General features: G+C 48.0%; 1 protein-coding gene across 1 annotated transcript; it reads left to right on the top strand.

Moving 5' to 3' along the window:
* The first annotated feature begins 55 nt into the window (after window positions 1–55).
* xylt2 (xylosyltransferase II) lies at window positions 56–16,514 on the top strand. Its single transcript, XM_056287653.1, has 11 exons — window positions 56–207; window positions 6,189–6,729; window positions 7,307–7,482; window positions 9,758–9,960; window positions 10,800–10,880; window positions 11,207–11,423; window positions 12,190–12,366; window positions 12,605–12,861; window positions 13,019–13,214; window positions 13,644–13,977; window positions 14,142–16,514. The coding sequence occupies exons 1-11, from the start codon at window positions 76–78 to the stop codon at window positions 14,462–14,464; spliced, it is 2,637 nt and encodes an 878-aa protein (XP_056143628.1). The 5' UTR covers window positions 56–75; the 3' UTR covers window positions 14,465–16,514.
* The last annotated feature ends 396 nt before the right edge of the window (window positions 16,515–16,910 follow it).

Genomic DNA, 16,910 nt, shown 5'->3' with positions numbered 1-16,910 from the left:
GCGCGCGCCCCTTTCCCGAAATCCGCCGTGTGCGCGCGCGCGCCGCGCCGCTCCTGCGAGCCGGAGTCGGGGAAAATGGTGGCCAGCGTGCGGGTGCAGAAGCTCCTCCGACGGTACAAGCTAGCGATCGCGGCCGCCCTGACAATCCTCCTGGTCCAGGGGCTCGTCGTGTGGAGTCTGAGGGGCCTCGAAGAAGGCGAGGCGGAGGTGAGGAGTGGCTGCGTGTCGTCGTCGTCGTTGTTGTCGCCGCCGTCGGCGCCGCTCGCCGGCAGACCCAGCCGGGTTTACGCTTCTACGGCTAGCCGTTAGCCGCCGTGAGCGGGCTAACGGCTAGCGGACGGCGAAGCGCTTCAGCTGAGCCGAGCTGGTCTCGTCGTGTCTGTTGTTACAACGGTCTGTCGGTCTCCCGGTCTCCGTCGGTCTTGTCAGTCATACCCATCAAGGCGAACGCTGTTGATTAACTCGTACTAACATCGGCGAAGTTCCGGTCTGACCGCGTCGTTCAGATATTGATTCACCCTGGCGATCGATTATTGTATCAGTTCTGTGTGCGTGCGTGTGTGTGTGTGTGTGTGTGTGTGTGTGTTGGCGGCTCTCGGTGTCTTCGGTCCGGAGGGGCTGTTCCGTAGCGTGGCGAGGGGTAAACAAGGCAACGACAAACGATTGCAAAGCCAAAAAAGCTGTTTCGTCGACTGCCCGGTGTGGACGTCATCTCTGTCAAGCAAGGGCTGCCAACTTTAGACATGTGTCGAGGTGCATATAACGCTTAACCCGAAAGTGGGGCAACTTCCGTTCGATTGGGAATTGGGGATGCCCCCCCCACACCCCCACCCGGTCCCCAGCATCTATGCTACATTATCTTACACAGTTCAGTTATTTTGTCTTCTTATTTTTTTGTTTTGGATGGTCTTTTTGATGTTCTGCGTGACCCCCCCACCACTAATCCACGCATAATGCCAACCGCGTACACGCCGGATATCTCGGGTGGGGGGGGGGGCATCTAGAGAGTGCTTCGTGACGGAGGCCACCCCAGCGTGTCTGAACATTTTTGTGTAACATTACCCCAACTTGCTCTGCAGGAATCTGCACTCCGCATCTCACATGCACACCTGGGACGCTCCTCTGAGGCACTGCCCCCCCCACCACCACCACCCCCACCCAGACCCTCCCGTTTCTTCCCTAAATAAGGTAATTGTGCGTTGTTAACCAGTTTGGGCCCCCGGAGGGCTTCGCGCGCTTCATTCTGAGGGAACCAGAGGTATTGTAACTGAACTGTGACGTAGCAGCCCTACTCGTTCAACCTTCATCCCAGGTTGATAGTTCGCGCAAAGTAGATCTGCGCTTGATGGGCGGACCTTAGAGCAGGAAGTTGTAATGGTTGTTTTCAGTGAAGCGATCGGCTGGAGGAATGAATATTATCGGGAGGAGCAGAGGGGGGGGGGGCGCCCATTGGTAAATCTGGACTTGGTGCCCTGTTCCCGTTGAGATCATCCTGGGCCGTCGAAAAGTTCAGCAGCTGCTCGGCCACCTGCCCCTCGTGGCATGTATAAATAACAACCGCCTCGGATACAATGAATCCATTTCCTTCCGACAGACTTTAAAACTAACGGGAAGCGTGGCACGCGATCCCCCCCCCCCCCGCCGCGCCCGCCCCCCCCGAGAGCGCGGAGAAACGTCCGCTTCGACCTCTGCCACCTGACTGGGCGATAAACAACCCCCCCCCCAGCTTGCCCGCTCCCCCTCATCAGGTACATTTCACACGAGCGCGCGTCAATCATCGCTGCGTGTGTTCGGCCGGGGAGGCAAGGTGAGAAGGAGTAACCAATTCCCCGATGCTCTGTGGCGTCTACATTTAACTCGGCGATCCGTTTAATCGGCTGGCTGGCTCCTGCGCGTGAGAACGTGGCCGCGCGCATTCTGCCGTAGTCGCAGCACGGAAAGGGGGAGGAAGATTTCTGAAGGAGGGGGGGGGGGGGAACGAGAGAGACCGCACATACTCTGCTTCTGCTGTCATCCTCGTCTCACTCTCTGCCGCTCCCCCCCCCCCCCCCCGGCTCCGGCAGATGACCGCACAGATAACGGTGTCGCTCGACTCTAATTGAAAGTAAAAGGCTGGCCCGGCTGGCTTTTTCAGTCGATACATGTTTTGATGGGGTAGTGTTTAATTAAAAGCTGTGAACGTTGGTGAGGAGGAGAATTGAAACAGTAGGCACTGCCGTGTGTTTCTCTTCCATGTGAGAGCCCCCATTCATGAAGCCCAAAAGGTTGGAGCTTCTTCTTTTTATATATATATATATATATATATATATATATATATATATATATATATATATATATATATATATATATATATCAACGTTATAGGACAAAGGGCTCAAAATACATATTTTGCAAACAGTCTTTTAACTCAAGCTCTCTATCCTCTGTGCAGTTTGGTGCGCTTATTAACTTGGGTCTTTGAAGCAAAAGAGCTACAGTAGCGGCGCAACGCATGGTATGATACTGGGCTCCATAGTGCCTCTTATTGTAATGGGCATGAGAGTGCGATTGGCCATCGGTAGCTGACTGTGCTGTATTTGGTTGGCAGCTGGCTTGCTGGCACTGGTTTATCTGGCTCCATGTCCTACCCTGCTGTCTCGGCCGTAGCCTCTGTTCTGTTCCCACAGTCTCTGGACTGTCCATGTGCCAGTGAGAGATCCCACTCCCTGCCATGTTGTCTGACAGAGGCAGGAAGCCTACAGCCCACTCGCTGTTATTCTCCCCCCCCCCCTCCCCACGTGCATATTTGTGGTCATTTTTGTGTGATTGAATAAACTGGTGTGCCAAAACGGTGATTTTTTTTTGGTTTGGCCAGAAGTCCTACTTTTCAGTGTCTTCTGTATTTTGGACGCTGGTATTTGTGTTTCCAATCAGACTCGTGCGGTGAGCTGTGGTTTGAGCAGTTGGTCTCCGTTACACACGAGGAAAGTGCTGTGTGTGTGTGTGTGTCAACAGACGAGACGTTCGTTTTTGAATGTGTACTGCACGAATGGAGCATAAGAAACCTGGGGTGAAATAAATTCTCACTGAGAAATTTGTCAGGCGCGTTCGTCAAGGCCGTCTGGCTGCTTGCTGCGGTTCCTCCGGCTCCGATCCCCGCTACAGCAAAAACAAGATGCACAGAACCGTGTCGCTCAAAAAAGGCAGATATTGACTTATTGATGTCTTTTGACTCCGTGCTGTTGGTTTGAGACTGGATTATTTATTTGGGGCAATGAAGCACGATGTTGAAAGAAGGATAGGTCGGCGATGTCTGCACGGTGACCCAAATCCAGCCCCTCGTACCTTTTTGTTTGCTGCGGTAAACTCGACTTTGGCAACTCGAGAAACCTTTTACTATCTTGCGCTATTGTCCCAGCTAGGTAGGTAAATAGCCCATCTTTGATTTTGGGTCTTTTTATTTATTCATTTCCCCCCCAAAATGAGCACAAAAGGTCACCGGAGCCCTCAGAGAGGACCTTTCAGTCACCTCCGTGGTTGTCACAGACAGAGATGCGGACTGTGGGATACTTTTCCGGGTTTCGTTACTTCAAAGCTCGTATAAGAGGATCATGTCACGACAGGTTTAGGAGATGCTTTGGGGGCTGAGGAGCCTGTGAAGACGTTTTCATTTTCGCTGTTTTCAAAAATGTGACAAGCAAGCACACATTCAAGTCAAGGTAGTATGCAGGGTTTTAGTGCAGATTTGTTGAAGAACTTGAGGGCTTAAGAGTAGGGTGACCCATATGCGGCGTGCTATAGGCTATTCTAATCTTCTTCAAAACTGTAGACTGTAACACAGGAGAAGCTGTTACGGCTCTGGTTCACCTTCCGGCAGTATATATATATATGTTACGGTCCTGGTTTGCAGCCAATACGTCCTACATAACAAGTGTGTTACAACGCAGGAGTTCGAGACAGCGGTTTAAACCGCTGTCGGAAGATATGCACTGCACATACCTCTTATCTCAGTTAAAATGGCTGATTCCTAGTGTGATAAAAACAATAGTGTCATTTAAAGAGATGTATATTTGAGGCCGGGCACACGCTAGAGCACACTTGGGCTGATTTACCTTTTAATTAGCCGATAGGTACCAGCAGTCGCAGGGGAAATGCAGATTGTGCTTGGTCATCTACCAGAAGTCCTAAAAGGGTTATATTGCACTGTGATGGTGTTTAACTCGTGCAGATGTCTGCACCAGTTTTGAGCAAGTCCCAAAATGCGTTACTCATTTCTAGAGCGGAGATTGCCAATATCCAATAAAAGTTGAGTTTACGGCAGTGATGCGCCGCTAACGTGCCACGGAGGGTCACATTTATCAATCCAACCCAACTACTAATGAAATCGGCTGATAACCTGTGTACTTGCGGCGCTCCGTGGCACCTGATCATCAGCGGTTTACACGGAGGTGACGTCAAGTTTCAAGTGGAAGTGAACAGGAAAAGTTACAAAGTGAGGCATGTGAAGACAAAGCATATGTACACATACAAAAAGCATCCACTTCATCCATCCATCCCTTATCTGAACCGCTTATCCTGCTCTCAGGGTCGCGGGGGATGCTGGAGCCTATCCCAGCAGTCACTGGGCGGCAGGCGGGGAGACGCCCTGGACAGGCCACCACAGGGCCCACGTACACGCACACACTCATACCTAGGGACAATTTAGTACGGCCGAGTCAACTGACCTACACGTCTTTGGCCTGTGGGAGGAAACCGGAGCCCCCCGGAGGCAACCCACGCAGACACGGGGAGAACATACAAACTTTTTGTTTAATTATTCATAACACTTCCAGTTATTTATTTTTTCTTTAGTGCAGCAAAAACACAAGTGTACTTGTGTACAACAAGTACAGCGAGTGGAGCTGATGCCCCCTCCACCGATTAGTCCACGGTTTGGTTTTTTGGTGAAGTGGCAAGAATCATGAGCGGGAGGCTCTCGGTTGTGTCGAGGATGTGAAACCCCCCCAGTCACGGAGTGTGAACACATTATCAACAGAATGATAGAACATCTCTGCCTTGCCTTATGTCCGTTATGCTCTCTCTGCATCATCAACATCTAGGCTATTAAATGTCTTATAGTCGCCAGTCCTCCCTCAGTCCAAGTATCTTCCACCAGGTCGGCCCCTCTCTCCCGGTGATCAGGGACACTGAAGGGACAACGCTGTAAGGTTGTATTAAAACAACGAGTGAGTGGGTGCGGCGTGAGTCCTTGCTGGAACTGCAAGAATTGCTGTTTGGTCTCACTGACCATGATCTTATTAGTTCGCTGGTGGAAGGCCTGCAGCGTGGAAGGCCTGCAGTTTGTCCTGCAATCCTCTGTTTACAGGCCTCTCTAATCGCTTCTCTGCGGGCTACGTAAACACGTACGTCCCCAATAGCGCTCTGATGGAGAGTCTCTTTGCCGCTTCCTCTATCTGAAGTTCTTTCTCTTCTCTTGGTGTGGGGGTGTACCGTATTTCCTGACCAGAAATCACAGTTTTTTCACTCATCTGGCTGGTGCTGCGGTTTGCATTCCGAAGCGATACATATGTACAATGTAATGTGGTCAGACGACTACACTAAATTTCAACTAAAGCCACTAGGTGGCATTGTTTAATCTTGTGACTCAGTTGAAAATACTGTACCGCCATAAAAATGCAAACTTATACACCGAAGTGACTTACATATGTTTTTTTTCCTCGCAACAATGCGCATTTTGTTGAGTGCGACTTATGCTCCGCTGCGACTTGTAGTCCGAGAAATACAATATGCACACGCATGTATGCTTTTTGCCTTTACTCTGCCACGGGGAAATGACTGAAGTTCGTATAGGTCCCCACAGTGAGTCACTGGCTTCGTTATGCGTCTTTTAAACTGTGCCTTCCTTGGACTCTGTCTTCCCCACATTACTTCCACAAAAGGCAAAGACTGTGCTAAAAATAACCCAGATCAGACCAAAAGGAAATAAACAAGAGTAAACACATCCTTCCCTCTGCGGTGCCTGTGTCATTGTCTTAGTGAATTTCTTTCTTTTTATGTCATTCTTGGAGTGTGAATCATCCCCTCCTCTTAGCAGCATTTGTCCCAGATGTTGTTATGGAATTACAACAAATGTGGGTTTGGAATATATTCTGACTCTTTGTCTCTCTTTCCTATTTCTCTTTTTTTCCTTCTCCCCTCTTTCTCATCAGCGGAAGACGAGGCGTTCTAAGCTGCCTGACCACAACAGCCAGGACCCCAAGAGGGACGTAGTTCCCTGGGAGAGGCAGAACTCGCTGTCGGGGAGGAGTTGGGGCCGATGGAATGGCAGACTGGAGAGGACAGGGGGCACAGCCGCCAGCGCACTCCGAAGAGTTACTAGCCGCCAAAGAAAGCCCAGCAACAAGCTGAAGACTCCCCAGGAGCATGGCAGGATGGGGGCCGGAGTGGACGGCGCAATCCCCCATGACCCGTCCAGCAGCCGCAACTTCAGTGAGATTCGAGTCGGCATGGACGGCGTAGCCAAGTTCTCCCCCCCAGCAATACCGGGGGAGCCAGGCAGTGTGGAAGGAGCCCCCCAGCCCCCCAGCAATGACTTTGTTCCCAAATGTGACATCATGGGCAAGGATGCGCTGTCCGCCCTGCACCGTGCTGGGTCACAGCAGTGTCGACAGGAGATCGCCAACATTGTGTGTCAGCATCAGGCTGGGCAGCTGATGCCACAGGCACTGCCTCAGTTTTGCCCCCTGCTTGGTAAAAGAGCTTTTTACATTAAGTACAGATATTCTTTCTCTCTCTTCATTTCACTCATTTGCTTGCTCACTCTTGCTCACCCTCTGCTGTTTTGTAGGCATCCTTGCGGGATTTTAGAGTAGCTGCACAGGCAGCCTACACACTGCAGATTCTTAATGATTTATTAGACCAATTTTCACTTGCTGATGCATTTTTAATGTAAGCGCTTCTTAAGACCAAATTTACGTGAATATTGCATGAAATTTGTGGTTCACGTCCGTTCCGTCGTCTCCCCTTATCTAAACACGGGCTTGATTTTATGAACAAAAGCCGACTTGTCTCCATCAGTCCTTACTTCCTCCAACACAGAAACTGGGTAGGATGAGGTAGTTTATTTATAGCAGCAGGGTTTCCAGTTTTTCTTTCCTCAACACTTATCGCTGCACCCCGTACCCCATTCAAATGTGTGCCATCACCACCATTTCTTTAACATCCATTATGTCTTGTAACCTTTCTTAGCCTGTTGAATCCTATGAATTGCTTTTCTTCATCGTTGTGTCCCTCCTTTGCGCTCTCTCTCTCTCCCCTCCTCTTCCAGGCATATCTAATCCTGTTCAGGCTGGTGATGAGATGGACAACAGTTTATCCCAGGTGGAGAACCCTGTCAGGGTGGCTTTTGTCCTGATGGTCCATGGCCGTGCGGTGCGGCAGCTCAAGCGTCTCATCAAAGCGATATACCACCATGACCACTACTACTACATCCATGTGGACAAGGTGAAAAGAGGCGTTGTTGCTGTAACATGCTCCCATAGCACATGTTCTAACTTGTTCGGCCTTGTGTGCTTGCACACACACACACACACACACACACACACAACAATGTTTCTGTGTGGCTCAAATGAAATTCTTATTGTTGCTCACAGCAGTACTTTTTTTCAATATTCATTTACTATATTAGGTCCCCCAATCCCCACTCCAGCTGAAAACAATTCCCAAACATTTCCCATAAATATAATGAAAATCATAATGACTGCTCATCATAATCACTGTGTGCCCCCTAACTAATGAAAAAAATTAAATGAAAATTACATTTTCAGCACAAATGTCCATACATAATCGAACAAATATTTATTTAAGAACCATTCTTAAACTGCAACATTTACATGAACTGATCTAGGACTTTGCCCAGGAGGAAACCTGGATCTGAGAAGCCATCTTGCCCCCCCACCCCCCCCCCCCCCAACCCTGCCCGTCTAAAGTAACTCTTCGTTGTGTTTACAGCCTGAGCCTTCTTGTGTTGTGGAGGTTAAATTTACACTGTGGTTTTCACACCGGGGATTAGCCTGGATAGAGGTGCTTGTGCAGTTATTCATAGAGGTGGGGCTTAGCAGAGGAAAGGGTTGCAGTGTGCCATCGTAAGGCAAAGCCTACTGTCTGGCTGGTAAATCCTCAGTTAGAGGGCTCAGGTGTGTGTAGCACAGGGAGAGAACTGGGTGTGATGAGGTAGCTGTCATCAGTACACCTGTACTGCAGAAGAGATTGTTCACTTGAACCCCGGAGAGCAAGCTTGCACAGTTTACAAGGGACTGTGGAGGCTTAGCGGAAGGGCAGAGTCATAGATTGAAAGCAGGCAGTGATGAATGAGAAGTCAGTGGGATAGTCGCCACAGACGCCGCCAACCTAACCCCGTTTATCTCTGGGGAAATGGTCTGTTTTACAAAAGGGAGTGGAAAACGGGTCAAGTTGTGCTGGAATCAGTCCAGCAGTTCTCCCACCCTCTTGTCCCCCCTCCTTTTTCTCTTGATTTATTTTCTGCTGTGGAGGGGGGGGGGCTGCAAGTTTAAGCTAAAATCCTGAATTTTGTTGTCTTTGTTCAAAAATATGGTGCTAAGGTGTAATTGCATTGGTGTTCGACCACTCCATCTCTCAGAGAGCCATTTGAAATCAACAGTTGGTAGTGCTGTTGTGGACACATCTTCCACCTTGCCGAACGAATAAACGTGGTTGAACCGAGCTTATGTTATTATGTCTGTTGGTAACAGTTTTCTGTGAGCTTGTTTCACCATATCTGCTTGTTGGCAACAACACCTGCACTTCTTCAAATTCGATGCTACCTGCCGTAATCTTCTGCATTTGGCTGCCATATTGTCTTAAGATGCGGTTCACCACATCGTTTTCCACAGGAGAGCCTGACATGACGGCTAGCGTCTCCTCTGGTTGGTCGGGGCACCTGTTCAAGGGGGGGGAATAGTGTGATCCTCCCAAGCACTACATCCCCCTGGCAAAACTCCTCACTGCCAGGTGAAAAGAAGCGACTGGCGACTCCACATGTATCGGCGGAGGCATGTGCTAGTCTGCAGCCCTCCCCGGCTCAGCAGAGGGGGTGGAGCAGCGACCGGGATGACTCAGAAGAGTGGGGTAATAATTGGCCACATTCAATTGGGGAGAAAAGGGGGGGGGGGGGGTATGCCAGTGATGCAAAGTCTCAACAAAGAAAGATGTAAATCATCAGGATTTTAGTTTCAATAATAGTCGTTGTTTTGCCCTTTTCTCTGTTGCCGATCAATACCATTCTGAACACAATACTCACCCTCTCCATAAACACCTTAATTGTTCTTGGCACAAACTGACAGATGCTTGGTTCTTTGACAATCTGTATCACTTTTCCCACTAATCCTTTTTGCCTCACTCATGTTTATTCCCTGCTTCACAGTTTTCTCCAGTGCAGCCTTTGAGATTACGTCCTCCTGTTCCTCAGTCATGTGTTGCTGTCAAAATACCCACTGCCATTTCTACGCAGCGAACAGGCCAATAGTTCGAATTTGCAGGACCAACACATTCACCTTCTGTCATTGTAGTGTATCACACGACCAACACGTGCGTGGTTATTGTTTTATCTCTCCGATCATTTCAACTTGAGCCAGATCTGTTGGGCTGCCTTGGCAAGGTGGCAGCAGCAGATCCATCTTAATGCGGAAACTGTCATGCAGCCAAAACTAGATTATTTTCTCTGTTTAACCATTTGGCCTTTCATTCTGAACTCTGCCAGCGGTCCAACTACATGCATCGGGAAGTCGTACAGATGGCACAGCAGTTCCCTAACGTGCGCGCCACGCCTTGGCGCATGGTGACCATCTGGGGCGGTGCCAGTCTTCTGAAAGCCTACCTACGCAGTATGCAGGATCTGCTGGCCATGCCTGACTGGAAGTGGGATTTCTTCATCAACCTTAGTGCCACGGACTTCCCCACCAGGTTAGTTAGCTCACATGCAGCGTAACATGAGATCCAGGGTTTCACATTATAGAAATTATGTATAATATAAACTATATTAAAATCTCAAATCAAAATATTTTACAGTTAAGTAATTTCTCTTACTGTCACTCTAGTTCGGGCAGCACTGACATCCCATACGGTTGGCTTACGTAGCATACACATTTTAAGTTAACTATTTAAATGGTGATTTTCATTAGTTATTTTGCTTTGTTGCGGGTCGATGGTGTGTATAAAGGCTTCAGGGCCGTGCACAGCTTTCTCGTTTTGAGTTGATTAGTTCAGGATTGTTCTTATTTCATTGGTGGCTCGACCTTTTAGTATCGCCCGGGGATTTGGTTCACTTACTTTGTTGGCCTACCCTGAGTTTGACTTGTACGGCAACAAGATGAAGTGCCAGAGCATTTGATAGAAAAAAAGCCCCAGTTGGTCACGGGACTAAATAGACTGTTTTGCTGATTGTTGCACAGAGGCGGCATTAAATAGCCATGCCTTCTTGTTGATCAGTTCTGTCTGGAATTCTGGGGCAGCACTGAGCCCCTATCAAAGCAGTCGCCAATCCTTCTCAATCGTCCCAAGGGGGAAGGAGTTAGTACACTTGGATGCACACCGTCGAACCCACGCCTCCCAAATCCTGCCGAGAGTAGTGAGTAGCTAATTTAGCTAAATCCACTCAGGGAAAAATCATCAACACCCCCCCGCCGCCCCCAAACAACACCACACTCCAGTCAGCATTTTACTTCCGAACTAGACATCTGGCCTTTTCTTTTTAATTTGCTTTCATTCTCTCCCTCTATTATCCTCCCCTCACCGCTTTACAGGACTAATGATGAACTGGTGGCGTTCCTGTCGCATCACAGAGACAAGAACTTCCTCAAATCCCATGGGAGAGAGAATGCCAGGTGGGAGTTCCGGCTGTAACAGACACACTTGTGATTCACGGCTCGCAAACCTACTTATTTGCTGTTCTTTAATGTATGTTATTATTCAGAAGTTTATTCCCGACACTTAAATTAGATTGTTAAAAACTTTTAAATTTTATCAGAAAATGTTCATAAGGGCGGTCTCAACTTGAAAATGTTAAATTGAAGCTTTCATCTTACCAGCACACAATACAAGAGCACTCAATGGGAAATAATTGTCTAGTTGTCATGCAGGCTGTGAAGTGGCGCTGTATTGTCTCTCAAGACATCAGTTCCGACCTTCGCCATTGTGTACCATGTTCCAGGTTTATAAAGAAGCAGGGTCTGGACCGCCTTTTCCATGAATGTGACAACCACATGTGGCGTCTCGGCGAACGCAACATCCCAGAAGGCCTGGAGGTCTCAGGGGGCTCCGATTGGTTTGCTCTAACCCGACGCTTCGTAGACTATGTCATCAACTCCCAGAATGAGCTGGTTTTAGGGCTGAAACAATTCTACACCTACGCCCTGCTTCCCGCTGAGGTAATTAAAGCCCCTTTCCCACTGGACAAAAAAACCCACTAACATCTGGCTTTTGTCTTTAGTGGGAAAGGTTACAATCGGCTGTCATTCCCGGGACAAAAGACTCTGCAGTAGTCTGGGGTATTTATTGGCTCCAGCTCCAGTTGGCAGTGATGGAAACATCACCTGTGTAGACACGCTTATCTTCTCCCCTCTTGCGGCTCGTCCGAGATGTTGAACGTGACACACCAGATGAAGAAAAAAACAGGCATGCTCATCTACTGGAAAGGAGTCAAATCGCTTATTTTTAGAGGGTTTTCCCGTGTTTAAAAAAAAAACCGCTTATATGGGCTTATTTTAGTGGGAAAAGGGTATACATTTTACTTGAGCAGACCATGTATCTCCTGACTTGGTCAGACAGACAGTTTGATATGCAAATCTAGTCACTGATGCCAAGGCAGAGCAGACCCTCACCATTCAGGTGCCCGGCGCAGCAGAGGTGCCAGACTGAAGGAACACCCTAATGAGCTTACCCAATAGTTTATCCAATCATCTCGGTAGTTTCAGTGTTTGTTCTTTTGTACGAGTTTGCTGAGGTGTGGACACTTGAAATAAGGAGTCAGAAGTGTTTAGGCTGTTAAGGCATGTCAGGGGTGAAGTTGAAATTAGACGACAAAGTAATTTGCACTGAATTCACTCTCACACAACACTCTTTGTTTTGGTGCACAACTTAAAGCAAGTATTGTTTATAACTCCAGCTGCCCCACCTGTTTGCCCTCTCTCCTAGTCTTTCTTCCACACGGTGCTTGGAAACAGCCACATGTGTGACACTCTGGTGGATAACAACCTGCGCGTCACCAACTGGAATAGGAAGCTGGGGTGTAAGTGCCAGTACAAGCACATAGTAGACTGGTGTGGCTGTTCACCCAATGACTTTAAGCCTCAAGACCTCATCAGGATTCAGGTAGGTCATCCAGATGGGGGCAGTGTGGAACTGCAGTTCATTGCCAAATGCTTTTATTTATTTATTTTTGACCCGTGTTAAAGATGCTGTTCTTCCAGTTGCTAAATCTTTAATCCCTCTCGAATCTAGCAGTGTTCCATCCTCTTATGTTTTACTACTACTTTCACTTTAGTTGAATATTACAAACATGTTTCCTGATGTTTTTGATTAATTTGATGCTCTCTAATCCCCTACACAGCAATTGACCCGGCCCACGTTCTTTGCCCGGAAGTTTGAGTCTTCAGTGAACCAGGAGGCTATAGACATCCTGGATGCCCACCTGTACGGTCACTATGCCCCTGGAACTGCTGCCATTAAGGCCTACTGGGAAAACCTGTTTGACCGGGAAGATGGGGTTGGCTCACTCAGCGATGTGGCCCTTACAGCTTACTCATCTTTCTTGCGCCTCGGTCTCAAGAGCCTGAAGACCACTCGGAGCACTGCGGCAGCCTGCAGGTCAGAGCCTTGGTTTAGGCTAAGAAAATCTGTTCATGACATTTTCAAAATGGATCCAGTTGGGTAGCAAGATTTGCCTCGTTTATATTTTTGCTCAAAAGAAAGTAGAAATCCTGATCGCTCACACACACTTGTGTGTTTCTCTCTCTCTGTGCAGGTATGAGCCAGTAGGCTTCCCTTCATCGGTACATCTGTACTTTTACGATGACCATTTCCAGGGATACCTGGTGCGTCAGGAAGTCCAGAACCTGGGGTCAAAGGTCAGAGAGATGGTGGAGATGTGGGCAGTGCCTCAGACCACCCTGGTTTTAGAGACTGACCTTAAAGAGTTTGAAAGACTCAAGAACCTGGAGGTAAATGTACTTTGGCTCGCAGCTTGACTTTATATCAGTCAGTGGGGTGGTTTTTGGACAAACGGTCTTCATTCATAGTTGAAGTTGCAGTTTTAGATAATTTTCTCTTAAGATCATCTTTATCGTAAGAGCTGATGAGAAATATACAGTTGACATTTGAAGATTTTTACATTGTATATGTGAGGCTTGCTCTCACCAGCCTTGAACTTAGATGCTTTATTAGCCAAAGAAATCATATGAGCGCTTACTTATCCTAATTTTACTGCAGTGGCTGATTGGGGGGAAAGAAAGTTCATTCCTTGATTTGCTTAAGCATCTCCTTAAGATAAGACTGATTAAGACTAAAGTGTTGCACTGTATAGATTACTATTGGTATCATGTAACGAAACTCAAAGAGGCTATAATTTCTTTAATCCAATGTCCTCTTAGATCGGCACAGAATGGGATCCTAAGGAAAGAATCTTCCGGAATTTTGGTGGGGTGATTGGCCCTCTTGATGAACCGCTGGCGGTGCAGAAGTGGGCTCGTGGGCCCAACCTCACAGCCACGATCGTGTGGATCGACCCAGTTCACGTGGTGGCAGCATCCTACGACATCAGCGTGGATGTGGACGCAGAGTACACCCAGTATAAACCCCCGCTGCAGCGCCCCCTGCGGCCCGGGAGTTGGACAGTGCGGGTGTTGAAGCAATGGGAACGTGTGGCAGAAGTCCATTTCCTCGTCATGCCCTTGGCTTTCAAAGGAAAGGAACCACTACATAAAGGTGACTATGTGCATTTGGACTTCAAACTTTGTTTTTAATATGTCATTTATTGTAGCTAAACTTTCTGCTCTTTGCTTGTTGTTACATGGTGTTGTGATGGCCATAAGTAAGAAATTGTGTAAAATTCTCCCCTCTATCCCTCACTCCCGTGCTGTTTTTTGCAGATGAGGACAGTTGGCTGCACGCAGGTCCTCCTGGTAATCTTTACATCGAGCAAGGTTTCCAGCAGCTGAGCTCGGTGCTGAAGTTGCCTCCCCAGGAGCCTGCCATGCAGGAAGCCCGGCGCAGGGCCCAGCTGGTAGGCAAGCCTCTGGAGGCCTGGGTGGACAGCAGTGTGGAGACCCTCTGGGTGACAGGGGACCTGTGTGCCACACAAACCTCCCCTTGCCCAGCCTTGGGACCCTGTGCCAAATCGTCCTGGAGCTCCCTTTCCCCTGACCCCAAGTCTGACCTGGGACCTGTCAAAAGTGACGGGCGCATCAGGTAGCTACAGGAGAGGAGAGACTCTTGAATTTAGTGCGCACACAGGAAGATGGAGGCTGAGTGTGAGAGCTCCAAGAGAACCTGTGAGAAATGGTCTGCCGGGTCGGCTCAGAGCCCATAGACACACCGATAACAAGGCGTCCTCCCACAGCGAAGAGTCTCCACATTCTCAGCGAAAGTGGCAATATGGACTTTGTGGAGGATGGCATATCTGCTGGAAATTTGCACATTAAGTAAAGGCAAGAGTAGAGTCATAACTCTTGTGATGTATGACTGTAAAAGGTTGCCGAATGGGTACATGGATGCCACGTTCTGCTTTCTGCTGGCACACAAGTCTTAAGTCAGGGTTGGTCTGGGTTGGACTTTGGAGAGAGCCCTCTGCACATGTTAAACCTCTGTTCCCATACACAGATTTTCTCTGCTTCAAGGAATCATAAAGCAGCTGTCAAAATTTAACGAGACACTCATTGCTGCATTCTGTCTTCGCTTCAGAAGGAGGCGGTGCCTCTGAATTACATTTTGTGCTTATTTTGAAGCATTATTAAGCGAGCGCTTGGAACAGACAGATGAAGTGCACTTTACTGTAAGACTATGACGTTATACAGCGATCCACTTGGTCCCCACGTGAGAGGATGATGAATGGTCAAGGATAAGGCAACGTGTCGCTTGTCAGCTGATGTTCTCTCACTTTCACTTTACAGGACTCTAAAGTGCTGCTTTAAGTTTTACATTTTCAGTGTTTCTTGCTACTGCATCGACACATCAGTGAATACCTGAACTCGGATCATTGTTAATGAGGAATTAGTCGTCTTGTCCAAAAAAAAAAAAAAACGGAGTTAAGTTTAGGAGTTAGTGTCTTCCTTCAGCATTGGTTTTCAGTTTACTGTGACATATCATATTTTGGGAAGTGTAATTTTTTTTATATATATATATATATTTGTTTTGTCTGTATGTTTATTCAACTGGCTGTAAAATCAGTTGACAATCAACGTCTGTCGCTCCGAACAAAGCCGCGTGGACTTGTTGGTCTGTTCAGGGTGTGTCGTATTGAGGCCGCAGACAGTACGGAAGCACTCGCTCTAACGTAAAAATCCTCTTTTGTAACTTCCTGTGCTCGGTTTCGAAAGTCCACGAGGTAAAAGGCAAAGAGAAGGGTGAGGGAGGAACTCGGCGTTTGCGACGCAGCCTTCGGTTGGACCTCTCGTACTAAACCTCTTGTGTCAGTTTACATGCAGTACTCTCGCTCCCGGAGGGGTTTGGCTGCTGCGTTCGCCGAGCCGACGAAACGCACCGGCATTCCCCGTGTGTCTAATTTCGACTGAAAATGTCCCGTACCGGAAGTGGCTAACGGTGACGCGCGTTTCCTGTTCCCCAACCTGGAAAAATCTAAGCTGCCTTTATCTAGTTGGTAAAATGAGTTGTTTACAACGGGACATTAGCTTCAAGAGATGTGCAATTAATGCCTTTTTTGTTTTATTTTGGGGTTTGTTTTTTGTTTTTTAGACGAATATCGACCCTCTTTCCTGTGTCTCAGTTGGTGACGTCATGGTTTTAGGCCCCCGCTTTGTGTTGCCGTCGGTCCGACACCATTATGAGTTTTCAAGTGACCTTGTTTGCCTTGCACAGCACACTCGCTTCAGTGAAGCCCCGACATTAAAGCAACAATAGAGGCGGAGCGGTGGTAAAAGAGATGTCTCGATATTTTTATATACGGTTTTGGGGGGGGGGGTTCTTGTCGTTTAATCGTTTTCACCAATCGTTAGAAACCGTTCGGTCCTTTTCTTGTGTTGGTGTTTAAAAAGTCACCCTCATCCATTCAGTGTCGTTCAAACCGGATGTGTTCGCGGTGCGGTGGGGGGAAACCTTCCGTCCCTGCTGGCGTATTTAGCCAAAAGCAGTCTGGGTAATAGTGACTAGTCACGGGCGTTGAAACGACAGGGTCCTCCGGCTGGTGTCGGCGAGTCGAGAACCAGCCCATCACAATACTCCTCTGATACAGCTGACATGACGGGTATCTACACCAATGGCTAAATAAAAAGAAAACTGAAACTTTCCCTCCTGTCGTTCATTATCGTGTCTTAACACGCCTTCCTTATACATTTCCACTCAAATTAGCCCTGCGAAGTTGTGTTATTAGTTTATTTTGACGGGTCTTGTCTGCAGTGCGCTGCACTTTAAAGTCTTTCGTGGGCGCTGGCGATGGGGGATAATTAATTAATTATATGGCGCATCAGTCACAATCAACTTTTGGCTACAGTGCCGTGAAAAAGTATTTGCCCCCCCCCCTTGCGGGTTTCCTCTAGTTTTGCTCATTTATCACACTTAATAGTTTCAAATCTTCATATACAGAATGTAATCTAAGATGAAGGGGGCCCCGAGTAAACACAAAATACAGTTTTGATAAGTTAACTATAATTCTGTTTAAGGAGAGAAGTTACCTGCGGCACGGT

The sequence above is a fragment of the Lampris incognitus genome, chromosome 10, assembly GCF_029633865.1.
Source record: "Lampris incognitus isolate fLamInc1 chromosome 10, fLamInc1.hap2, whole genome shotgun sequence".
NCBI classification, from domain to species: domain Eukaryota; kingdom Metazoa; phylum Chordata; class Actinopteri; order Lampriformes; family Lampridae; genus Lampris; species Lampris incognitus.
The sequence above is the reverse complement of the archived record's forward strand: the minus strand, read 5'-3'. Positions and strand labels throughout refer to the sequence as shown.